We start from the raw sequence: 25882 nt of genomic DNA on the forward strand, positions 1-25882 counted from the left end.
ACAACAACAACAACAACAAGCGGAGGCTTGACAGCCATCTGTCAGGAATGCTTTGATGGTGTTTCCTGCTTGGCAGGGGGTTGGACTGGATGGCCCTTGTGGTCTCTTCCAACTCTATGATTCTATAATTTATCAGCCACAGTACTGCTGCCCATGGCTGAAGCACAATCTAGGTAGTAGCTCCACCTGCCCATCCTGACCTTGGCTGACCACCGTGATAAAGACGTCAAGAAGCACGATCAGCAGACAAGACATCTGAGGAAGCTGGGCCCCAGTGGGTAACGGAGGTGCCGTAATTCAGAAGCGTTGTTCTTGGCTGAAGCAGTTAAAGAAGAAAGATGAAAGGCAATTCCTGGAGGCTTCAACAGTTAGGCACCAGACTTATTACCGGATAAATGAGGTGGAAGGGGCATTGCCAGAAGCAAAACAACAGCAACTGCTGCCAAATTATAACATAGTAAATATGTTTGCAGTTGCTGAGTGGACCCCGCTGCTGACAGGTTCAAGAGGCCAGTCAACCCCTATTAATTTAGACCTTTGCAGGTTCGTTCCCCAAGGTTAGTGTATATACAGACGCTGTTAACTACGTGGGGCCAAAAATGCCTGTTAAATATATATACTGTATATTCTGGCGTATAAGACTACTTTTTAATCCAGGGAAATCTCCTCAAAAGTCGGGGGTCGTCTTATATGCCGGGTGGAGAATATGCGGTCGAGTATATCTCAAACTCTATATTTTAACTGGATAAGTTGGGGGTCGTCTTATACGCCGGAAAATACGGTATATATATGAGTGAAAATTTGCAGGAGGCTACGCAACAGAGGCTGGAATTCGGTGTCAAGTTCTGGGTACCACATTATGAGAAGGACATTGACAAACGAGAGAAGGTTTAGTCAATGTGGTGCCCTCCAGATCTTGTGGGACTTCAACACCCATCACCTGGCATCTTAGAGCCAGTGTGGTGTAGTGGTTAAGAGCGGTAGATTCGTAATCTGGGGAACCGGGTTCGCGTCCCCGCTCCTCCACATGCAGCTGCTGGGTGACCTTGGGCTAGTCACACTTCTTTGAAGTCTCTCAGCCCCACTCACCTCACAGAGTGTTTGTTATGGGGGAGGAAGGGAAAGGAGAATGTTAGCCGCTTTGAGACTCCTTCGAGTAGTGAAAAGTGGGATATCAAATCCAAACTTCTTCTTCTTCTAGAGCAAGGATGGAAGAAGGTATCATTTCTGCTCAACCCAGCATTCATCGCATGCAGAACTGTTTCCATCCCACTGCAATTTGTCTTCCACCAAAAACTACGTTATTCGTCTCACCGTCTGCTGTGCATAAATTAATTACGGTGTGCATTGCAAACAAACAAATGTGGCCCCCAGATGGTTGCTTAGAAGGGAATGCAGCTCTCAGGCTGAAATAGGTCCCCCACCCTTGCTTTGAGGGCAGAATAAGGGAAAGGGGGCCGACATACATTTGGCTTTCCCCAGGTCCAAACCAACCGAAGCCAACAGAACACTGGAAGGTTCACAGAAAAGACTGAAAGTAAGAAACGGACAAAGGTCATTGAAATCCTTCTTCAGTGAGACTCCTTGTCTTTGTCCTGCATCAGCTCACAGCAGCACTACCTGCTGTGCCTTCTAAGGAATCCTAAAGCTCTGATAGTGTTTGTTGGGGATGGGGAGGAAGGAGTAAACATCCAAGAGGGATATCGCATGGAAGAAATATTTCTCCTCCCCCCACCCCAACCAGATATTCAAAACCGAGGTATGATGAAGAGAAAAATCAGGGTGGGGGTCCCCAAAGGGGGAGGAAGAGGGAAGAGTTACATGCACATCAAAGCCTTCCAAGTTGCAACACATGTTTGCGCTTTGTGGTTGCGTTCGCCGCGATGTTATCAGAGTCTCTTGATGTTCCCATCATCTTATACACCCTTCCCTACATGAAGCATCTATCTGGGCTTCCTTGGTGGATAAGATACTGGGGAACTGAATACATTTCCACACATAAATGTTTTATTTCATATATAATGCACCCAACCTCAAAGCGGGGGAAATAAGTGGGGGGGTGGGGGTGGGGGTTAGGTACAGAATATTTCTAGCATTATCTTTGAAAAGAGGCTTAAGTCAGACTGCAGCCTGTTTGATCTCAGAGGATGCGTGTAGACACAGGGAACGTGTGGGGGAACGTGTAGCCCGCTTTATCACATGCAACCGCCATCTTTATCCAAAATGAATCCAAAAACTCATGATGGGGTGGGCCAAAGCATCATCATTATCATCATCATCATCATCATCATCAATTACCCATCCTTCATTGAGGGAAAGTTACAACAATTAAAACAGAATATGTAAAAAACAAAACAAAAAAAACTCAGAACTCTCATTTGAAACCAGTATCCAAATGAACTCATTCCTCCTAGAATGGCTATTGGTCTTACTCGTAATCTGGTGAACCGGGTTTGCGTCCCCGCTCCTCCACATACAGCTGCTGGGTGACCTTGGGCTGGTCACACTTCTCTGAAGTCTCTCAGCCGTTTTGAGACTCCTTCGGGTAGTGAAAAGCAGGATATCAAATCCAAACTCTTCTTCTTCTTACTAAACCAGTAAAAAAAAGGCGACTAATGATTATTATTACCATAATAATAGCTACTATAACAGCTACCTGGGAAAGTGAGACTCTTAATCTTAGGGTCGTGAAATTGGGCCGATACAATTGAAAAAATAATTTTTGAAATTCTACGAATCTAATTATTAGAACAGGGACTGTGAACCTGTGGCCTCCAGATGTTGTTGGACTCTAAAAGCCATCAAGCTGGGAGACGGCTTGAACACAAGAGGATGAAAACTCCAGTCAAATGCAATCGAATACTGGTAAGGGCTCATCATCGAGCCTACCTAGTGGCAATGAAGATTGCATCCTCATTGTGCCATCCAGCAGAGTTTTTTGTGGGTGGAGTGGGGCCTTTTGCAGTCTGGCCCAAAGGAGGTGACAGAACCAATGGTAGCTAGTTGTCACTTATTTGCAAAGCGTTCTGGGCAGGGGTCAGCAACCTTTTTCAGCCGTGGGCCGGTCCACCGTGCCTCAAATCATGTGGTGGGCCGTACTATATTTTGAAGGGGGGGAAATGAACAAATTCCTATGCCCCACAAATAACCCGTAGATGCATCTTAAATAAAAGCACACATTCTACTCATGTAAAAACACCAGGCAGGCCCCACAAATAACCCAGAGGTGCATTTTAAATAAAAGGACATATTCTACTCATGTAAAAACACGCTGATTCCCAGACGGTCCGCAGGCCAGATTGAGAAGGCGATTGAGCCGCATCCAGCCCACGGGCCTTAGGTTGCCTACCCCTGGTTTTGAGAATAAAATCACTTGCATCTGCCAAGACCTTCACTCCACAGTTACAGCAGTTGAATCTCAGAGGTGTCCAGACCACTGGTCCAGTCCTGTTATGTCGGATGAGTTTCCATTAATTAGGCTGGAGGACGTGAACAAGGAAGGTGCTTGGATAGGTTAGGACAACCATTTGTGCTCTGGACCCTTGCTTGCCCTTCTTGGCTGATAAAAACTAGCAGGGAGGAGACAGCTGGCTGGGCCAGGGAGGTGATTAATGGCTCCTTGTGAGAGTGGGTGGTCCCTCCCTGCTTGAAGAAGGCAGTGGTAAAACAGTTCCTCAGTAAACTCTCTCTGAATTCAGAAAATCTAAGAAACTACCAGCCAATTACCAATCTCCCCTTCTTGAGTGTGTGGTCACGGAACAGGTCCAGGTACTCTTGGCAGAAACTGATTTTCTAGATCCATTTCAATTTGGGTGGCACACAGAAACTGATTTGGCCACCCTATATGAAAACCTCTGGCAGAAGAGAGATGGCAAATGTGTCCTTGTTAACTCTTCTCAACCTCTCAGAAGCTTTTGATACCATCAGCCATGGTGGCACTGATTTGTGGTGGTTCTGGTCCTACTTTGATGGTCATTTCCAGAGGGCAATGCTTGGGGAATACTCTTCGGCCCCATGGAGTCTTCAGTGTGGAATCCCACACTGAACCTCAGAGTTCAATTTTATCACCTAGGGCCTAGGCCAGGGGTATCAAACTAAGGCTCATGGGCCACAAGCAGCCCACGGGGGCCATTTAACCGGCCCACAAGTCACCCCCGAACCAAGCCACCCGCTTGGCGAGTCTCCAAGTGCTGTGCTAAATCAGCGCAGCGCAGCACAGGGACTCGCTTCCGTGGCATCGGAAATCGCGTCTGCACATGTGCAGACGCCGGAAATCACATCTGTGCAGACGCAGACGCCGGAAGTCATGGGAGCGTGCGCTCATGCACGTGCGCAATCCAGCCCACGGAGGGATCTCCGCTGGAGTGAACCGACCCAGGCGAGGTAAACCTTGCCGACCTCATGCTCTAGGCTGTTTAACATTTACAGGAAACCGCTGAGTGGCTCAGCTGCACTCCTATCTAGAGAGTCTTAGTTCTGCTGTCTGTGCTCTGGTAACCTCTAGGTTAGATTAGTGCAATGTGTTTATATGTGGAGCTGCCTCTAAAGTTGGTTCAGAAATCTCAGCTGGTGCAGAATTTGATGGCTGGGGTAAGACAGTTGGACCATATTACACTGTTCCGGGCCCACCAATTGTACTGGCTGCCAATTATTTTTCCAGGCCCAATTGAAAGTGCTGGTTTTGACCTATAAAGCCTTAAATAGCTTAGGATCCAAATATCTAAAGTACCATCTCTTCCCATACAACCTGGACCCTGTGGTCATCATCAGAGGCCCTCCTTCATGTGCCTCCTCTGAAGGGTGGCAACACGAGAAAGGGCCTTTTCTGCAGTGGCTCCCCGTTTGTGGAATGCTCTCCCCAGGGAGGCTCGCCAGGTGCCTTTTTGTTACATATCTTTAGACACCAGGCAAAAACATTCCTCGTCTCCCAGACCTTTGACCAATTGAATAATCTATGGCCTTTTAGACTGTGTGTGTGTGCGTGCTCGTTTGTTACTATGTTGTATGTTTTTGTGTTTTTATATTGTAAACTTCGGCATGATCCTTTAATGAAGGATGGTATAGAATTTTTATAAATAATATTAATAAATCATTATCATCATCCCTGACCACTGACTACACTGGTGAGAGTTGGAGTCCTGCATCATCTGGGCAGACACAAATTCCCTACTCTGGTGTCGAGACTGATCTGCAGTCCCCATGGGGCCAGTAGTCCATTTCTGATTCTCCAGGCAGTAGGAATTGCAGTGCGGCTCAAGCGCTTCAGATTTTAGGGGGAACGGCCGCAGCAACAGATGCCAGATGTTCACCAGGATGCCATTTGCTCTGTCTTTTGACAGCAAGATGAATAAACACAGCTGCCTAATGTGTTCCTTGCACTTTCGCTGTGGTGCAGGAGTAAAGCTCCATCTGTGTCTCTTACGAGACCTCTGCTCTTTCGCTTCCATGCCAGAGGAAAACGTTAGATGCATCCCACAAGAGCAATCCGTGGAGGAGCGAGAAATTTAATATCCGCTCATTTGTTCGTAGAGCTAATGGGTGCGTGACAGTCCGTGGGGGGAGGGGATTCTTGTAAAGATTGCAAACAGTGGCCACTGGTGAGTTATAGACACACACAAACACACACACACACACACTGTCGCCTGCAGGACTTAGATTTCAGCAGGCTGAGGGGAAGCACTAGAAGGTGGTGCTTCTCAAAAGCCACCACTTGTCCACATATGGCCATGGGACCAAGCTTTCCTCTGCCTTTACAGGGTACAGCATGTCTCCAAATCTGAGGGCCCAGCTCAAGGGCTTCCCACAGGCATCTGGTTGGCCAATGTGAGAACAAGATGCTGGACTACTGTAGGTAGGCCTTTGTTCTGATCCAGCAGGACTCTTCCAATGTTTTTATGTTCTTACAAAGGCCAAGCTGGACCTTTCTTATGCAAATGGAGACATGGGGAAGCCTGAGCCCACCTGGGTTCATGAGGAGGGGACGGTAGCATTTTTCTTCTCCTTGCTGCAGCCCTGACAAACAAACAAACAAACAAAAACACTCTCCCAAGCTGCAATGAGCCTGTCATCAATGGAGGCTTTCCATGAAATTCAAACAGCAGCTTTGGAGAAGCTATTTTTATTGGGACCTTGGTGGGAAGAGAAAGGGTTAAACTTCCTCTCCATGCCCTGCTTGGTTGCAAGGCTACTCAGGTTTCTATTTACATAACAAAATGACGTCCACATTAATTGTATTCATGCAATCAACATCACATCTCAGTTGGTCCTGAATATTTGAAGCAATGTAGAGGTGCCAGAGCATGGAGGAATTATTCCTTCCTTCTTAATCTCTGCATAAGTCATCACCAACAGGTTGCCTAGGGAGAGACTAGCTCCTTTGTTCAAAGATCTAGGTTCAAAATATTCAGTGCACAAGTAACACAAAGTGAGCCTTTTATCCTCAGCCTGTCGTGCTGTTTCACCTTTGTTGTAGGAAAGAGGTAGCAGGGCACCTGAAGAAGTCCAAAGCAATGAGCGAGGATTTAAGAGATAGTTGTTGTTGTTTTTACACTGCCTCTCTTAGCTGGCAGATCAAAGCTTTCTGCCAATTGCTAGTCGTGACCAGAGAAGAGGCTTCTGTTGATTCACCAGCAGGACACCCTTCTACAAAGAAAAGGTCTGGCCGGGTTCTCATAACATTGAGCCTAGGTCTCAATGGCAACATGTTGCGTACCCCTTGAAGAGCCCTTGGAAATGTCATGTGGATGGGAACCCACCTGGCTGATAACTTCTTGCGAAACATTAAAGATCGACAGCAGCAGGTGTTTTGTTTCTGAGCACAATTAAATGTGTTGGTGTTGACCTACAAAGCCCAAAACAACAATAGGTGAACCAGTGGAAATTCAGATGGTGCTGGACTACAACTCCCAACATCCCTTACCATTGGTCATGCTGGCCAGGGACTGATGTGGGGTGGAGTCCCACAATTTCTGGAGGGTCTCTGCACCCTACCCTAGACAGTTCAAGGATGGGAACCCTAGAGGAAAGCTGTCTCGCATAAAAATCTACCTAACTTGTACTGCCTCCAAATGTTAAACAGTCGGTTATCAGAGGAAGGCCTTTTATGTGGCTGCAAAATTCCCTTCCCAGATAAATACATATGGCACTTGCCCTTTTTAACCCTGTGTGGCTGTTTGATGGTTTTGTGGGGGGGGCGGTTGGATGATATTTGTGTTGTTGGTTTTTTATCTTAGAAATGCATCTTGAGCACTTTTTGGGGGGAATTGTGGCATATAAATCTGATGAAGTTTATCCTAGCACAGATATCCGATTCCCTCTCTGTAAAGTGCAGTGTGGAAACTAGCCTGCTGGAGAATTCAGGAGCCCTTGTGCTGGACAGCTCCCAAATGGTTCAACACTCTGGTCCCAAGACTTCCCTGTGTCTCCATCTCCTGCCTAACAGCACCTGGTTGGGAAACTCCATTGACCTGCCTCATTGTTCCACACCTGAGAAAGCCAACATGTGCCCTCTAGATGTTGCTGTACTACAACTCCCATCACCATTGACCATTGGCTGGCTGTGGCTGATAGGAATTGGGAGTCCAGCGACATCATAAACCACTTAGAAATCATTTTGGCAAGTAGGCAGCAATAGTAGTAGTAGTAGTAGTAGTAGTAGTAGTAGTAGTAGTAGTAGTAATTAATATAGTGCATGTTGAGCATGCTATTTTATGGAAGTGAGTTGTAGCAACTTACAACTGCCAGGAGCAATACCTGAACACCTTCCACATGTGCTGTATGAGGAATATTTTGGGCGTCCCATGGCAGGACAGAGTCTCAAAGATGTGCTCTCCCGAGCCCACATTATATGGAGAGTCTTTAGATGAGATGGTAAAATTGGCACAAATAAAATGGGCTCAGGATGTTGGGCATAATATACAATTGGAGGAATGGGAAAGGTTATGGAAAACAAATTTAAAGTTTACAGATTGTATATTATTAAGAGAAAATTATTTGAAAATGATATATCACACTGGGGGGAAATGCAGAAATGTATAAAACAGGATCTAAAATATGTTGGAGATGCAAAGAGAAAGGTGGTACTTTTTCATGTATGGTGGGAATGCAAGAAGGTTAAAGAATATTGGGAAATGAGATACAATGAATTGAAAAAAATGTTGGGGAAAAAACTTTTGTTAAAAAAACAGAATCTTTCCTGCTCAGAATTTTAGATTATGATATAAGAGAGGGAAACTGGAGGTTGTTTATGTATGCGACAACAGCAGCAAGAACTTTATTAGCACAAGTATGGAAAACAGAGAAAACGCCAACAAAGGAAGAATGGCAAGCCAAGCTTATGGGCTCCACAGAACTGGCTAAGCTGACAGAGAGGATACATGAGAGAGACAGCATTGGTTTCAAAAAGGAGTGGGAACCATTTATAAACTATATAAAAAGACAGTATAAAGATTTGGACTCATTGGCAGGTTTTGACTAAACTTTCACAACTATGTAAGAGGTAAGACCAGCAGGGTATAGAAATTGTTTAATAAATCAATACGGAAATACGGGGGAAGCCAAAGAGGGGGGAGGGGAGAAATATGGATATATAAATTGTTTAATTAAGATTTGTAGAAAAATTGTTGTTATAATTTTAAAATTCAATAAAAAAAATTTTTTTAAAAATCATTTTGGCAAGTAGGTAATAATAATAATAATAATAATAATAATAATAATAATAATAATAATAATGCATGTTGAGCATGCTGCTTTATAGAAGTGAGTTGTAGCAACTTACAACTGCCAGGAGCAATACCTGAACCCCTTCCACATGTGCTGTATGAGAAAGATTTTGGGCATCCCATGGCAGGGCAGAGTCTCAAAGATGTGCTCTCCTGAGCCCACATTCCCAACAAATTCACACTCCTGTCTCAGTGGCATCTACGCTGGCTTAGTCATGTCCACAGAATGGAAGATGGAAGGATCCCCAAGGACGTGTTTTATGAGGAGCTTCAGGCACAAGGCTCATTGGCAGACCAACTCTGTGCTACAAAGACAGTCTGCAAAGGTGACGTGACAGCTGGCCGCCATAACCCTGCCATGTGAGAATCCCTTGCAGGTGCCCACAGTGCCTGGAGACAGACAGTCCAGTCATGTAGCCACAACAGAGTCCAGAGAGAGGAAATGACAGCTGGGAGAAGAGAAACGCCATGGTGCATCTGCAGCAGCAGCACAACCGGACACTTCCATTAGCCCCAGCTGCAACAAAACATGTCTCTCCTGTATCAGTCTCGACAGCCATAGCAGGCTCTGTAACTCTCGAACAAAGGCACACTCCTCCATTGTCTCCCAAGGCAGAGGGTGTGTGAGCAGGCAGGGATGAAGCCGCCGCTGCCTCCTTTTGCAAACTGTCTCTGAATAATGAAGAGCCTCCGTGCTGGATCAGGCCAGTGGCCCATCTAGTCCAGCATCCTGTTCTCACAGTGGCCAACCAGATGTTCATGGGAAGCCCACAACTGTGCCTGCCCAACTGCACAATGGTGCTGGAATGCTTGGGTAGGTCTTTGCAGCGGCGGAGGAAGCTGCTCGGGTGGCTGGGGCAGTGCACCCAAGGGTGGGGAGAGCTGCCTATAGGGCCGGGGCACACCACGGGGCCTCCGGAGTCTGCCTGCCTCCTCCCACTCAGCCGCCCTACAGCTTGGGGGGGGGAGGTAGCAGGCGGACCGTTTGGGAAGCGTGGAGCCTGCGCACGTCCAAGCCACCATCTCTCCCAGGAGAGACACATGCCTTGGGCACGCTGCAGGCCCCACGATGAGTGGTGACACCCAGGGCGGTCCGCCCCCCACCCCACCCCCCTTCCTCTGCCCCTGGGTCTTTGGGTGCAAATCAGGGGCTCTGTTTAGTTACCCTGCCTAAACTGAAATGTACACAGACTGCACACACAAACGCATCCTAAGCATTGCTACCCAGTGATGTGGTATCCAAAACAGCCTGCATTGATGTGCATCAGCAATATAGGCTTGTTTTGTTTGTTTGTTTGTTTGTTTGTTTGTTTGTTTGTTTGTTTGTTTGTTGTTTTGTGTGTGTGTGTGTGTGTACACACACAGGCTGGAAAAGAAACTGTCTGAACTTTTTTTGAGAGAGGAAGAAACAGAGGGAGAGGAGGGGGGTGTAACCTTTGCATATCAACTGAGAATTTCACAAAGCACAAAACCTGATTATGACTAAAGCCTATGAATTATTCATCCGGCTTCAAGTGAGAGAGATCAGATTTAATTACATTCCAAGGCGCAACTCCTATAGAATTAAAAATCAGGAAGAAAAAAAAACACTCATTGGTCTAACAGTGGTTTTTAAGCAAAGGCGTACAGGGAACTCTTAAACGTCCATACATATGCATCTCAGAAGAGAAAAGTCAGCGCTCGTTCACAAGCTAAACTAAGGGACGTAATTAAAAACATGTAAATGCTTCGTCAGTACAGCCCTCTGCTTAGAAGATGCTTTGATGTAAAATCTGATGAAAAGGTTGTCTCTTGAGCACAGAGTGAACCCTAATAAAAATACCTGTAGCAAAAGATGCCCCCCGGGGGGGACTTGATAAAATCTCATTTATTTTGCCTCCTACATTTTTTTAAATGCCTCAGAGTGACTACTCGAAAGCAAGGACTACTGAGTTCAATAGGGCTTACTCTGAGGTAAGGGGGGGAATTTTCCTATGCTGCAACATTTTGTTACAGGTTCCCCTTCGTACTTAGCTCAAAACAGTTGTCACTCCAGTGATGGAAATCAATGTTCTGCCCTAGCCAGCTTCCCCTCCATGTTTTCATTGCATCTGTGACTATGAAGGAAGTGGAGCATTTAAGGGATGTGCGGCTTTTGGTTTTAAATGGAAAAGCCTTAAAACCAGTTTAGCACTTGGAGTGGTGTCCAGCAACGCTTCCTCTGCGTTCTCCTGCTTCTCCAGTGCTTTTGCAGAGTTTTTTCAAACTTCTTACTTCTTACTTCTTCTTGCGCAACGGTGTGTGTACCTTTCGTGCCAGCAATTAAACTCCCACAACGTCTGGGTTGTTTCAAAGCAAGTACGCTTTATTACAAGCATATAAATTACAGCCACTTTCCCGGAGAGTGGGAGGCCATCATTGCTCCGGTCTCTCCGGTTCCTCCAAAAGTGAAAGGAAGACTGACCAGAAAATAAACGGTGCGTCACATAAATCACAAAGACATCGCATACAGCAGATAACCCCGGATGTTGTGACACATCCTCCCTGTGGGAGGAGCGAACTGTTGAGCTTCTTTAACTCTGAAAGCTCCAAACATCACAAGGGACATGGTCTGTTTTGCAGTATGTAAGATTATAAAACTTGCAAATCCGTATGTTTGGGTATCTAGGGTTAACTTGTTTCTCCTGTTGGTGGATCACATTGGACGGGTGGTAAACTCATTTGAAGATATGATAGGTTGTACCAGTCTGCCTGCAAGTGGGAATTTATTTTTATTTTTGTAATAATTTTTCTATTAATTTTCCATTTTTCCAATATTGTATCATAACAAATAATTCACTACTTCAAGAGTTTCCCCTCCCCCCTCGGACTTCCCTCAACCTCCTTCTCTGGTTTGTTTTAACACAGTATTATTTCCTGCATAATTTCATTCCATTTGTTTTTAACATTTGATCTTATAGTTTATCTCAATTCTACTAATTGTAAGCGATTACTCAAAACCTGCTAGGGAGTCCAATTATTTGCATTGTTTCTATAAATAAGCCGTAAAAGGTTCCCAATCTTCCTTGAAATGTTTTTTGTCCTTATTTTGAAGTTTTTCAGTTAATTTTGCCATTTCAGCATATTCCATAAGCTTTTCTTGCCATTCTTCTTTAGTTTGTATTTTATCGCTTTTCCATCTTTGCGCCAATAGCGTCCTTGCCGCAGTTGCAGCAATTGTTGTTGTTGTTCATTCGTTCAGTCGTGTCCGACTCTTCGTGACCCCATGGACCAGAGCACGCCAGGCACGCCTATCCTTCACCGCCTCTCGCAGTTTGGCCAAACTCATGTTAGTAGCTTCGAGAACACTGTCCAACCATCTCATGCTCTGTCGTCCCCTTCTCCTTGTGCCCTCCACCTTTCCCAACATCAGGGTCTTTTCTAGGGAGTCGGACACGACTGAACGACTGAACAACAACAACAATTGCTGCAACTGCGGCAAGGACGCTATTGGCGCAAAGATGGAAAAGCGATAAAAAACCTCCTTGAACCTTCTCAGTTGTGGTACATATGTGAATCACATAGCTCCAGTGTCTCGCTTTGTTTGGCAAACTAGATGTAGGTGGTAAAATAGCAAACAGGTAGCGTTACAGAGCCTGTTTAGAAAGGGGTAGGTAGATTGTGTTTAGCTCACATTTGGCCGTACTTTCAGACCCTCCAACTGTCCCTATTTTCCAGGGACAGTCCCAGATTTACAGAAGCCATCCCAGTTTCTGACTCGATCCCTTAGGATGTCCCTATTTTCATCAGAGAAATGTTGGAGGGTACGGAGTTATCTGACTCCAGAGCCATCTGAAGGCAGCTCTGTATAAGGTAGGTTTTTTTAATGTTTAATTATGTTTTTATATATGTTGGAAGCTGCCCAGAGTGGCTGGGGCAACCCAGTCAGGTGTGTGGGGTATAAATAGTACAGTTATCATTATGGAATGGGACGTCCCTATTTTCATCGGGAAAATGTTGGAGCATATGCAATAGATAACCCTGATGAGTTTATATGCAGTGCATGAGGAAGAACTCACATAGGACAGCATTACCCGGACCAGCTTAAGTTGAAGGATTTCGTTGAATCCCTTTTCAAAACCAACGTGTTATAATTACCTAAACTATGTGGACAATATAAGCATCGATCTGGAACTCGCTGAGCATTTTCCCCAAAGAAACAAGGAGAGGAAAGAGGTTGCCACAGTATGGAACAACAGCAATCTCCCCTAAATTAATTACTTGGATGGGGGGGGGGAGAGAGAGATTACGCCTACAGAAAATGACAGAGCGCTCAGTCATAAATCCCTATTTCTAACTGCTTAGCCTTATACCTTCCTGCTTAAAATTCCCAAAAGATGTATTTTTATTCCAATAATATATTTATTTTAAAGAATAATAAACAGTTTCCATTCAACCCGTATCTGATGAGTGCCTGTTTCCCCATATTTACGTCTTAAAATGTGCCAGGCTAATAATTGACATGGTTAGATGTAGACTTCTTTATTTTTTGAAAAAGGCAAATTATTATGTCTTTTTCTCCTTCTCCCCTGCCACCTTTCTGGGCAACTCAAATGCATGCTTCTGTTAATAATAATAATAATAACAACAACAACAACAACAACAATAATATATTTATTTATATCCCACCTTTTCCCCATGTGAGGACCCAAGGAAGTTTGCACAAATTAAAAGGGATTCCCAACCAAGCTCTGATATTCTTTCTTTACTCAAAGTGATCTTGGATCTTGATAGGGAAGCTTTTAATGTGTGATATTTTAATGTATTTGATTTTTATTTATTTATTTTGGAAGCCGCCCAGAGTGGCTGGGGAAATCCAGCCAGATGGGCGGGGTACAAATTATTATTATTATTATTATTATTATTATTATTATTATTATTTGCCAAAATCAATACATAAGCAATACTGTCTTTAATAATTACAAGCCCACCAAATATGCTAGGAGTCTGCTTTCAACGTCAGCAGCTCGCACCATGCATTCTTCTTATTGCAAACGGAGTGAAGAAAATGTAATATATACTGTTTTCTACACACACCCCTTTTTGCATAGGCACCCAGAGAGTAATTGAAACCATTCGTCCGCACACAGGACCATTGCTCATTAGACAGACTTAATTGAAAGTCTCTTTCCCATTCCAAAAATAATCAATAGGATAAACTCCATTATTGCTTTCCCTAAAAGTAGCATCTCTTAAGGCTGGTCCAAAACAGCTGAGCCAGAGGGGAGGGAAAAGATGTGTTCATTAATGATAGCATGTTAACTAGCTCCCTCTGGTGGCTGGTCATTGAATATCCTTCCCTTGAAGAGTTTTCTTTCGAGATTTATAAAGAGGATTAGTCCCTAATTTATTTGCATCGCATTGATCTGCGCAGCCCTAAATACATTCTTGAATGGCGTGTGCTGTTTGCTTCTTGGCTGGAGGGAGGGAGAGGTGACGCCCACTCCTTATTCCCACCCCACTAAGTAAAGCGAAGATTATTGCCACCCCTCCTTGCAGACCCAGCGCCAATAAATTTATTCACCAGTTGGACAGCTACACCTGGCTGTAAATTAAGAAACAGCGGCAAAAGGCATTACAATGCAAGGAGACATTCTAGCGGTGCCTATAGAGGGGTGGTGGGTTGGAGTGAGTCCTGAGGACCACCGGGGAAAGCTGGGCACCTGGACCCCAGGACTGAGATTCCCCAACCCTGAAATGTTCACTCCATTGGAAGTAAGTCCCACTGAAATCAACAGAGCTTGCTTCCTTTAAACACACATATATAATTTTTTTACAATTTAAAGTGCTCGTTTTTACATCCTTAAGATATCAGTGACTTCCCTTCTTCTCTTTCCATGGTTCATTTTACATATCATAAATCCCTGTATTTATTTATTTTTACAAAAACTATACCATTCCATATTCTATTATTACATCCATCGGGACTTATTTACACAGTTGAATTTATTTTAACGCTGCCAGGGTTTTCAGCTGTACACGGTTACTTCCCTAAACTTTTTCCAATCTTCTCCAAACGTTATGTTGTTCTCTTATTCTATATGTTAAGACTGCAAGCTGCGCATATTCTGTCAACTTAAGTTGCCACTCTTCTTTGGTTGGGACCTCGCTCGTTTTCCATTTTGGGGCTAACGAAACACAGGCCGCAGTAGCGGCATACATAAATAACCTTTTTTGACACCTGGGAATTTCAGTCTGAATTATCCCCAACAGAAAGGACTCTGGGTTTGCGGGGGGGGGGGGAGTACTTTTGAACATTTTTTTCAATTCATTATGGATCATTTCCCAGTACTCTTTTACACTTTTACAAGTCCACCATATATGAAGGAACATTCCCTCAACAGAGCTTACTTTTGAACAGGCATGCACAAGACCCTCCAAGTGTCCCAATTTTCCAGGGACCGTCCTGGATTTACAGAAGCCATTCCAGTTTCTGATTTGATCCTGGAATGTCTTGCTTTTCCTTAGGACGTCCCTATTTTCATTGGAGAAATGTTGAAGGGTGAAGAGTTATCTGATCCCGGAGCCTTTAGAAGACATCTGAAAAACAAAATTAAAAATTCTTTCCAGTAGCACCTTAGAGACCAACTAAGTTTGTTCTTGGTCTGAGCTTTCGTGTGCATGCACACTTCTTCAGATACATCTGAAGGCAGCCCTGTGTAGGGAAGGTTAAAAAAGGGGGGGGATGCAGGTGGCGCTGTGGTCTAAACCACTGAGCCTCATGGGCTTGCTGATCGGAAGGTCGGTGGTTCGAATCCCTGCGACGGTGTGAGCTCCCATTACTTTCTCCCAGCTCCTGACAACCTAGCAGTTTGAAAGCACGCCAGTGCAAGCAGATAAATAGGTACCACTGCGGTAGGAAGGTAAACGGTGTTTCCGTGCGCTCTGGCACTTGTCACAGTGTCCCGTGATTTAGTTATGCTGCCCGCTTGACCTGGAAAAGCTGTCTGCGTGCAAAAACGCCGGCTCCTTCGGCCAGAAAGCAGAGATGGGACCATAGTCAAATTCGACTGGACTTAACCATGCAGGGGACCATTACCTTTTTATATACATAGGGGAGTTTTTTTAATACTTAATGTTTTGTTATATTTTTATATATGTTGGAAGCAGCCCAGAGTGGCTGGAGCAACCCAGTCAGATGGTTCTTGTGACAATCAGATGGTGAGAGTAGGATGGTGGGATTAAAACCTTTTTTTATAGAAAAATATAAAAAAATAAATGTTAGTAGCAGTAAGCAAAGCATTTCTCTCACACATTAAATGCATTGCACATTTGATTCTGCCTCCAAAGCAGCCACACACACAGCCCCAAAAAGCGCGAGACAAACAATGAATGGCTCTTTGGAAAATGGCAGGAGTGTCTTGCAAGCAGTAACAGTTTTCAGGGCTAATTATCTCATTAATTTCCAGTCCTCTCCTCCAGCAACAAGTTCTCAGTGATGTTACCAAGTGTCAGCTCATTCCAACCTCTCTTCTTTGTAGAAGGAAAAGATGCCAGCATAAATTCCTTCCACTCGAGCAAAAGTATTAATATGGGGGTGCAGAGGAGACCTTTATTGACTCAACATAAACAGCTTGTGAAGTTTATTCCCTGGCCAAATGTCGAACATTCCTCAGCTGCGGGAACACTGGTTTTAACTGTCCTAAACTCTGGTTTCTGAAGTGGATTTATCGCTGGTCAATAACCAGCTCCATTTCCCCCATAAACTATAAAAACAAACATTTACCTGTGCCAGTAAATGATTTCTCAACATGCAAAAGACTTGCACTGTTGGGAAGAAGGCAACGTGGTAAGGAGCCATCTTTCGTTGCTCTCATGGGGGTATCACGAGGTGCTTAAAAAGGCTCAAGGCCTCCTGGCTGGGGTTGCTGGGAGTTGTAGTCCAGCTGCACCTGGAGTTGTCCATCCCTCCTGTATTTTAACCCCATAGTCCCAGGACTGGTGCAATATATTTTGCAGCCCATGGTGGAGCAGCAAGCACTCCTTCCCCCAAAGTCATGATGCACAAGACCCCAAGCTGCTCATCCACCAACCCTGTGAATGCAGTTAGGCAGAGGCTGAGCTGAGGAATGGTGGGCAAAGGTCACACACACCCGTTAGGTCCTGGGCCAAGTGGGGATTTGAACCTGATTCTGTTGGACTTTTGGTTTTAACTGGAAAAGTCTCAAAACCAGTTTAGCACTTGGAGTGGTGTCCAGCTACGCTTCCTTCTGCGTTCTCCTGCTTCTCCAGTGCTTTAGCAGAGTTTGTTCAAACTTCTTACTTCTTACTTCTTCTTGCGCAACGGTGTGTGTACCTTTTGTGCCAGCAATTAAACTCCCACAACGTCTGGGTTGTTTCAAAGCAAGTATGCTTTATTCCAAGCATATAAATCATAGCCACTTTCCCGGAGAATGGGAGGACATCATCGCTCCGGTCTCTCCGGTTCAGAACCAAAAGTAAGACTGACCAAGAAATAAATGGTGCATCACATAAATCACAAAGACATCGCATACAGCAGATACCCGGATGTTGTGACACATCCTCCCTGTGGGAGGAGCGAACTGTTGAGCTTCTTTAACTCTGAAAGTTCAAAACCTCACAGATTCTCTGTCGTCCTAATCTGACACTTTATTTAATCCATCCTTGCATTTAAGCACTAGCCCAGGAGAAATAGGCAACCAGTGTTGCATGCAGGTGCTTGCTAGGCTGAGCAATATTGGCCCAATGTCACACACACCACAATGAGGTTCCTGATTTAGGGGAGATTTGAACCTGATTCTCTGTAGCCCTGATCAGGCTCTTTAATACACCCTTGCATTTAAGCACTAGCCTGGCTAGCAATGTTGACAAGGAAATGCATGTGAGTGAATGGGCTGGCGGAGGAGGAATAGGGTACTGCATCCCTTTCTATGCCCAGCACCGAAACTAAGTTGGCTGCTAGAGAACAACCAGGAGAAATCCATCCCTCCTCTCCCAAACTCCAGTAGGCAGTGGTTTTTTTGGTAGGCTAGTGACTTCTGGGGAGTTATTTACAAGGTTGCTCTAACCACTGCACTATGCTGTTTTGGTGATGTCAAACGCAATCAGCATCATTCCTATCAAAAGCCAAAATAAGCTACATTTTATTTCACACACACACACACCCTTTGTAGGAGTCATAAATCAAGTCTATTCTAAAGAAGAAAGTCAGAATTTCCGCAGCACCGTAAATTAATACCGTGGCAACACAAGTACAGAAAAAGGGAAGAAATTATTCCCATCTAGGTTCCCATCTTCTCATCCTCTCGGTCTGAATGGCGTATGAAATATTGATGCTCACTCCTGTTAGCAGAAAACTGCTCTCATTGCATTTTTTCTTTTTCTTTCCCCAGAGTGGAATTGCAGTGTAAGAGGAGACATTCTGTAAATTCAGGAATTTGGGAGCCATTTGCCATGCAAACCCATCCTTCTGTGTTAAGGAACTGGAGTGCTGCAAGAAGAGGAGAAAGGGAAGGTCAAGAGAATCGCTCGAATCTCAAGTGGAGATGCCTCAAAAGAAATGGTTGGAGCCAGCGGAAGCGGCTGGGGAGGGAAAGGGGTCACAGAGATGCAGGCAGCCATTCACACCTCTTCCTTCCCATTTCCCTTCAGCTGCAGCAGCACCAGCGCTCTGCCAGCCTCCCTGGGAGGAGGCATGAAGAAGGGCAGAGCCCCCCGCCCTCAAAATGTGGCCAGCTGGGCAGTGGCTTCTTCCCAGGCCACTGCTTGAGAGCAACAGAAGTGACCGGTGGCTGCATCAAAGGGCATGCACAAAGGGTGTTGCCCTAAGGGAAATACTTGAGGGGCAGCTGCATGTAAGTGAGGCTTTCCAGTGAGGTTGGACAGGAGACCATCACCATGTAGAAAGAGAAACTGATTCAGGTTCGTTCATCTCCCTACCTCCACAGACCCCCCACGAGGCCAATGTAGCACCAGATGATTGATAGGTGGGATGGTGCTGCCCACTGGTCAAAGGTGGCCCTTGAGACTAAAAGGCTACCCCCATAGCCAGGCAACAAGGAGGGTGTGAAGGAGGTCTTGTGGGGTGTCTCGCCTAGAGAGAATATCGAAGGCCATCAGGGGTCTAGAACAGGCATAGGCAAACTCGGCCCGCCAGGTGTTTTGGGGCTACAAATCCCATCATCCCTGACCACTGGTCCTGTTAGCTAGAGATGATGGGAGTTGTAGTCCCAAAACATCTGGAGCGCCGAGTTTGCCTATGCCTGGTCTAGAGGGACGCATATTGCCCCTGCGCCTGAGATTCTTCCCCTCTACTCTGGTCTACCTCAAACCAGCAGTGGCTTTGCATTGTGCTGGTCAGGGTTTTGTCCGAGCCTTGATATCAGAGACAATTTATAACTGGAGATCCTGCACTGATAGCAGCTGTAGAATGGAGACCAAAGATGTAATGCCTTTTATATCAGCTGGAAGAAGGCAACAATAGGATACCTTGTTTTATTGTGTTTTAATTATACGTAGGGGTTTTATAATTGGTTTGACACCTGTAAACTGTTTTGAAGCCACTTTGGCAATTGGTGGTATCTACATGTATTATTGTCATTATTATCATCGTTAAAGCCAAGATTGTTTTGTGAGAACCACCTCTTTGGTTGAATCTGTGCTGCTACGCAGTGACTACAGGTAGATACTCGCAAATTCCTTATCAAGCCCGCCTGTGTGCCTGCAAACAGGGAGTGCCCAGATTCACTGGACCATATTCTTTTGGACTGCCCTTTGCGCAGCAGACTCCGCAAACAGATGCTGAGCAAGATGCTGGGCCTGCGACCCACGGCTCCGAGAGAAAGCCAAATGAAGTTCTTCCTAGCAGACAGGGACAATGACTTTACTACCTCAGTGGCTTCCTTTTTAATCTCCATCTTACCCGAAAAGGGTTCTTAAGGAATCATCCCTCTAGTCTAGGGAATAGACAGGGTGAAGCAGAACAATTGAGTGCCTTGTGACCATCGACAGCCTCACTCCTGTCCCTTTTAAATTTATCCCACGGATTTGAAATGTCTTAACTTGTAATGCCCATAAAGAAGGCTGATCACCGAAGAACTGATGCTTTTGAATTATGGTGCTGGAGGAGACTCTTGAGAGAGTCCCATGGGCTGCAAGAAGATCAAACCTATCCATTCTTAAGGAAATCAGACCTGAGTGCTCACTGGAAGGACAGATCCTGAAGCTGAGACTCCAATACTTTGGCCACCTCATGAGACGATTCCCTGGAAAAGACCCTGATGTTGTGAAAGATTGAGGGCCCAAGGAGAAGGGGATGACAGAGGACAAGATGGTTGGACAGTGTTCTCGAAGCTACCAACATAAGTTTGACCAAATTGTGGGAGGCAGTGGAAGACAGGAGTGCCTGGCATGCTCTGGTCCATGGGGTCACGAAGAGTCGGACACGACTAAACAACAACAACAACAAAATTTGTAATGCCAATAAAGGTTTGTATTGTATTGTATTGTATTGTATTGTATTGTATTGTATTGTATTGTATTGTATTGTATTGTATTGTATTGTATTGTATATTGTTGTAACACAGCCCAAGACCTTCTGGCAAAAAGCCAGGTAAGAAATCAGTAACAATCATTGACAATCAAAATAAATCAACAAACTTTACAGGGAATGGGTCTTCATTTGGAATGATCCGTGACAATATTTATGCCTTTGCAAGTGTTTTCATCCATTTGAATGTTGAACTCCTTTGAGAGAGAACGGCGCTTGAACGCCTCTGAGCAAGAGTTTAAAGAATCTCTGAAGAGAGGATATCCTATCACGGGCAGCAGTGGAGGGGTCTTTCATTGCAGTGAGCACCACAACACGGTTCTTAAGCCATAAAGCACTATGAGGAGCCTGCTTCAGTTCTCGTGTTTTCTCTCCTCTCCGTGTTTCCTGAACTGGAAAGAGGTGGTGGGGCATTCTTTTCGTGCACTTTGCCCAGCCTAAGCTGAGATTCCGAAATGGCATAGCTTCTCAACACGTCTGAGTAAAGTAAGGCGTCCTGCAGGCAAGTGGGTAATGGCAGCTGGCGGATAAACTGGTCTGACCGTAAGCGATCGCTCGTCAAAAGTGACCGGATCTCCAGGCGGCAAAGATGAGACAGGGAAGGGATGTGCTCTGTTGCAGAAAAATAAAATAGAATTATATGGGGCACAACAACTCAGAGGACTTCAAGCTCCCCTTCTGCAACTGTTCCATAAAACCATCATAGTTAACATCCACAGATCAGGCTGTCCCTCCATGACTTCATCTTGGCTCCTTTTAAAGCCATCTAATCGAGCAGCCATCACCACACCATGCAGCGGTGAATTCCATAAATGCATTATGCACTGTTTAGAGAGGGTTGTAAGCCTTTCTTCCTTCTGCCCTGAATCTACTTAGCAGTCAAGACATATCTAATCCACATTAACAGTTCCTGAGCCTACAGTCTTGCTTTGCAAATTCAATGCAAACTGGATGATCTTGGGGGTTTTGCTTGTTTGTTTTGTTTTTAAAATTTAAAATATAAGACTGAAACCAGCTCCCTTCTATTAAATAGCACCATCTGCCTTATTCTTTAAAAAAAATACTGCAGATCTTTTAAACAGACAAGAGAGAAAAATAATGAAAATATTGCAGGGCGGGGGAGGACCCAGCGAGTAAATGAACTGAAGGGAGACCAGGAAGAGATGGTAATTAAGCAAATATTCAGACTGAACCATCCTGATAAGTTTGCTGGCCTTGTACACAGGAGAGAAAAAGAAAGACATTTCCTGATCAGAGTCTAGCCTAACCTTTCTATTATTAAAAAATGGTATTTCACTCTCCCGAGTCTCTAGTTAGCAACTGACAATTCCATACTGTATCTGCGCTTTTCTTTCTCCCTGGCGGGTGGTCCTGAGCTTCACCACTGCCAGGAGTAATTGGATGACCTTTATCTCCAGCGCTGGATCAAGCAGAACGACAGGATCATTTATATATACCCACTGATTTTGGAAGGCTAATTGGAAGAGCTGCGTTGTACGGGTGCCTCTGCTCTGAAACCAGCTTGTACTGCATAGGAAGGAGTCTGTCCACCAGTCACCTAGCTCAAAATTATTTACTCCAGCTGGCAATGGCTCTCTGGGTTGCAGCCTTTCTTAGCCCTCAAACTTACAGCAACATCCTACATTGAAAGGCAGGGAGAATCAACAAGCTGCTTTCATCATGTTGCAGGACTACAACCCCCATCATCCTTCAGTCCACATCTAGAGGTCCACAGGTTCCCCATCCTTGAATTTTAACTCCCAGCTGGGAGCAACAAGGCTAAATGGTCTCTATCACACCCATAGACCTTGTGCCTACCAGAGTGCAGAATGGCAATAAAACTGCTGGTTTTCACCTCTCCAAACTATCCCGGCCCAGACGCCTGGATCAGGCTTATGATAAGAGTTGGAAGGGACCCCAAGGGTCAGAAACTGGACCAGCTTAGGATGCAACAGATTCTTGGCAAGTCTGGCTCTACCACCTCTCTCGGCCATGGGGGTGTGTGTGTGTTACACTAGCTACCATAGGTGGGATACAGCCGTTGCTGTCGCCCCCCTCCACTTTCAGTGGGAGGCCCCTGCCATCAGAGTAAAGCTTCCGCCATAGCCTGACCTCCACCCAGCACGGCAGGTTTCGCGGTCTGCCTGGCAACGAAGCCTTCTACAGCGAAGCACAGATTTTTGTGAAATACAATTACTCTGGATCAAGATCCGTACCACTTCTTTTACAGGCTCCGCGTTATTTTGCACAAGCGTTCGTAATGCGTGTCAGCCCCAAAAGCAGTTTTGTCATCTATGAAATAAAACAGATCGCGTAGAGCTGAACGAGTCACTTACCGAAGTGACTGCGAGTCACCCACGTGGAGGTTTCTTTGTGGTCGGAAAGGATCTGCTCCACGTCCCATGGAAGCCTCTTCCAGTTGGTGAACTCCAGAAGGAAGTTGAGAGTGTCACTGCTTACAGAGGAAACCCTACGATCGAGCAGAACTCGGTTATTAGGAGAGCTTTTGCCTGAAGATGCACATATGCATCAGGAAGAAGCTGCATCCCCAAAGTCTCATCTCCCAAATCACATTGTACATCACCCTGTCCGCTCAGTTCCTGAGCTTCCCCTGACCTGTGTTGATCAGGGAACATTTGGAGGGGGTGTTTACATTTTCATTTGACTGTGCGAACTCCCTGTGGGATGGGGGACCTTGAGCCACTCTACTTGTGTTCCAAGTGAACACAAGAAAAGTCACTGGAGACCTTTCCTCCATTGCTGGAGGCAATATGCTTCTGAAGACCAGGTACCAGAAACCGCAACAGTACTGTTGCACTCAAGTCCTGCTTGCAGGCTTCCCATGGACCTCTGGTTGGCCAGTTTGAGAACAGAGAGCTGGACTGGTTGGGCCCACAGCCTCATCCAGTAAGACTCTTCTGATGTTTTCCTGGTCAGCCCAAGAAGGTCAGAGCTTGTGTCCATGGGGATGGAAGTACCCATGAAGCTTAGAGCAGGGCTTTCTGATCATTGGCCATGCTGGCTTGGGGTGATGGGAGCTCAAATCCAACATTATCTGGGGAGCCACAAACTCCCCAAACCCCTGCCCTAGAACACACCCAGGCCAAAACACACACAAGCAGTTTGAACCAGGGCTTGCTAAACTTGTCAAAGGTGCAACGTACATATGGATTCTCCTGCCTGGTAGAAATCATCCTTCAACTAGAACATCATTTCATTTAGCTGAACAGCTTTGAGCTGCACTTGGGGCCTGTAAACTTAGGTTCTCAACGGCTTGATGAATTCAGCAATACTTTCTCTGCTCGCCCACCCTAGTATTAAATTACACTCAGCAAGCAGGCTGCCAGTTGGAAACCATAAGCTTGTCCAAGTGCCATAATTAAAGGATTTATATTTTGCTTGCCTTAAGGAAGCAGCCAGTTGCCTTCAAGGTACAGGGGTCTTTCCTAGAGATCGAAGCAGTTAAAAGAACCTTTTCATGCTGCCTGCATCCAGTGACCTTTAATATTTTGCTTCGGAATACATGGCTCTTTTTTTATTATTTTAACCCAGCTGCAAGTCTGGTGTGTTCAGCAACGAGATGATTCCTGCCCTTTTACGGCACAGAAAAGGCATTCTGTGCCCCTTTCCCATAGAAGCGGGTCTGCAGATGCCTTCCCTGCCCCCTTGCTGAAACCTTTAGAAACACGGCATACGGCTTGTTTTCTCCTTTCACTTGACGGAGAAAGACCTCCTGCCCTTGGTGATGAGTCAACACAGTTGGAATTCAACACAGAACACAATTCTGTGAAAGATCCACACGATGTTCTCCCTGTAAGGAGGTTCTGCCGTCACTTCTCTTCCAGTTTCACTGTCTGTCAACTATTATTCGCTTCTGTTCCAAGCCTGCTTCTTTTTCAGACTTGGGGCTGGAGCAGACATAACGCTCTTGAAACCATGGTTAAGGGATTGGGCTGCAAGAGCATGCGCTTCCTTTGCCCCTAATCTCTCCCCCACAGAAATCCCCATTGTGAGTCCTAATCAAGGCTAAAACCTGAACTTAACCCTAGTTAAATGCTAACCAGGATGTCCACTAGAGGCAGCTTTTCCTCAGTCGTAACCATGGTTAACTGATCAGGAATGCCTTCACTCATTCACTCCCCCTTTTCTTGCATGTGAACTCCTTCTCAATTTAACCACTGTGCAGTGTTACATCTGCCCGGACATTCATGCCAACCACGATTAGCTTGAAAAGAGGATCTGAAGCTGGTTCACAAACCATGGTTAGAATTGGCCTTGGTGCTGACATAACACCACACCATGGCTAAAACTGAGAGGAAATTATCATGGGAAAGGAGAGCATTTGGGAGAAAGAGGCTACAGTCAGAGGAGTCTGCTTCCAATTACTGTACCGTGCTTATTTGACTGAATCAGAGAATTCGCATTATCTGCAACAGGAACCACATTCTAAAATAGTGCATAAAGCCAAAAGTGCATATAGTCAAGACACATTGGATACAATGGCAGGTGGAACTGTCAAAGTTTTTTCCAGCCACTTTTTAATTTTTTCCCCCCAAGCACATAAAGCTGAATGCACACAAGTTAAATGTGCATACGTTGCGGGTCTACTACATATGCAAATGACTCTCATCTAAGACTTCATAGAACCTTTATGTTAAATAACACAACTCACAGGTGAGGGAAAAACCTTCATTGGCAAACTTTCATTTTTACATATCTGTTTTATTTGTAAAGGGAATCCTTGTAGGAGTTAATACTTTACTGTTCCTTCGGAGTTGCACTGTACTATTGCCCTTCCAGGCTGTGATGTTCTTTCTTTTTGTTACGATTGTACTTCTTCTTAACAAAATCAATTCTTAAAACTATTTTAAAAAGAAAAGAAAGAAATGCTTGTGCTGACAGAACAACCCAGAGCTATTAAGTGCAGTGCATCTGCAAAGTAAAAAATCACAAATAGACAAGGTGGATGTGTATCTATATGAATTCATGTACACACAAGTGAACACATGCATGCATGTATGTATGCTGCTCACACATGCACAGTGTATTTTATTTCTGATAATGCAGAGACCACTAAAAAACCTTGATTAAAAACAGAACAAGGTATAAAACAACACAGAGAAAATTCACAAATGTGAAAGACCTACAAAATCAGAATAAAAGGAAATGTTAACCCCTTCTCCCAAAGGTTTGCCTGAATAAATACATTTTTCACATGCACTGAAAATGATCGGTGAAGGCGCATGTCGTGTGTCTGTGTGTGTGTATCTGTATGTAACCTTGCTTACCATGATTCATTGAGGAGATGCACCGGATTGAACCCAGCCAACAGGAGGGACGGCAACCATTCTTTGTATCTGTCTCCTGCAAGAATTGCATTCTTCGTAAATTCTGCCTGGTGCTCTCTGTGTGGAAGCTTACAGCCTCGCTTCAAGAAATGCTGAAATAAGGAGAACCTTCCATCATGCAGACAGAGGCCTAAATCTGCTTCGGAAAGCGTGATCCCATACTTCAAAAGAATGAGGATTAAGCCAGACCTGCAACCAATGTTCAAAAACACACATTTGTCAATGCAGTTTTGTTTTTCAAAATGTCTGCACTTGTGCAACAAAAGGCCTACAGAGGGACAACTGCA

The 25882-nt window shown here is 45.0% G+C and overlaps 1 protein-coding gene across 6 annotated transcripts in view; it reads right to left on the reverse strand.

Annotated features, from left to right (window-relative positions):
* Positions 1-20357: 20357 nt before the first annotated feature.
* The window catches only part of ASB3 (ankyrin repeat and SOCS box containing 3), a 42148-nt gene continuing 36623 nt past the window's right edge, over positions 20358-25882 (reverse strand). For all 6 annotated transcript variants that reach the window (XM_033145074.1, XM_033145073.1, XM_033145076.1 and 3 more), the window contains 3 exons: positions 25536-25784; positions 22584-22717; positions 20358-20859 (listed from right to left, as the gene is read on the reverse strand). In XM_033145074.1, the coding sequence (XP_033000965.1) occupies positions 20585-20859; positions 22584-22717; positions 25536-25784 (658 nt within the window). In that variant the 3' untranslated portion in view covers positions 20358-20584. The remainder of the gene's footprint in view (positions 20860-22583; positions 22718-25535; positions 25785-25882) is intronic.

The sequence above is a fragment of the Lacerta agilis genome, chromosome 3 (genome assembly GCF_009819535.1).
Source record: "Lacerta agilis isolate rLacAgi1 chromosome 3, rLacAgi1.pri, whole genome shotgun sequence".
Lineage (NCBI taxonomy): Eukaryota > Metazoa > Chordata > Lepidosauria > Squamata > Lacertidae > Lacerta > Lacerta agilis.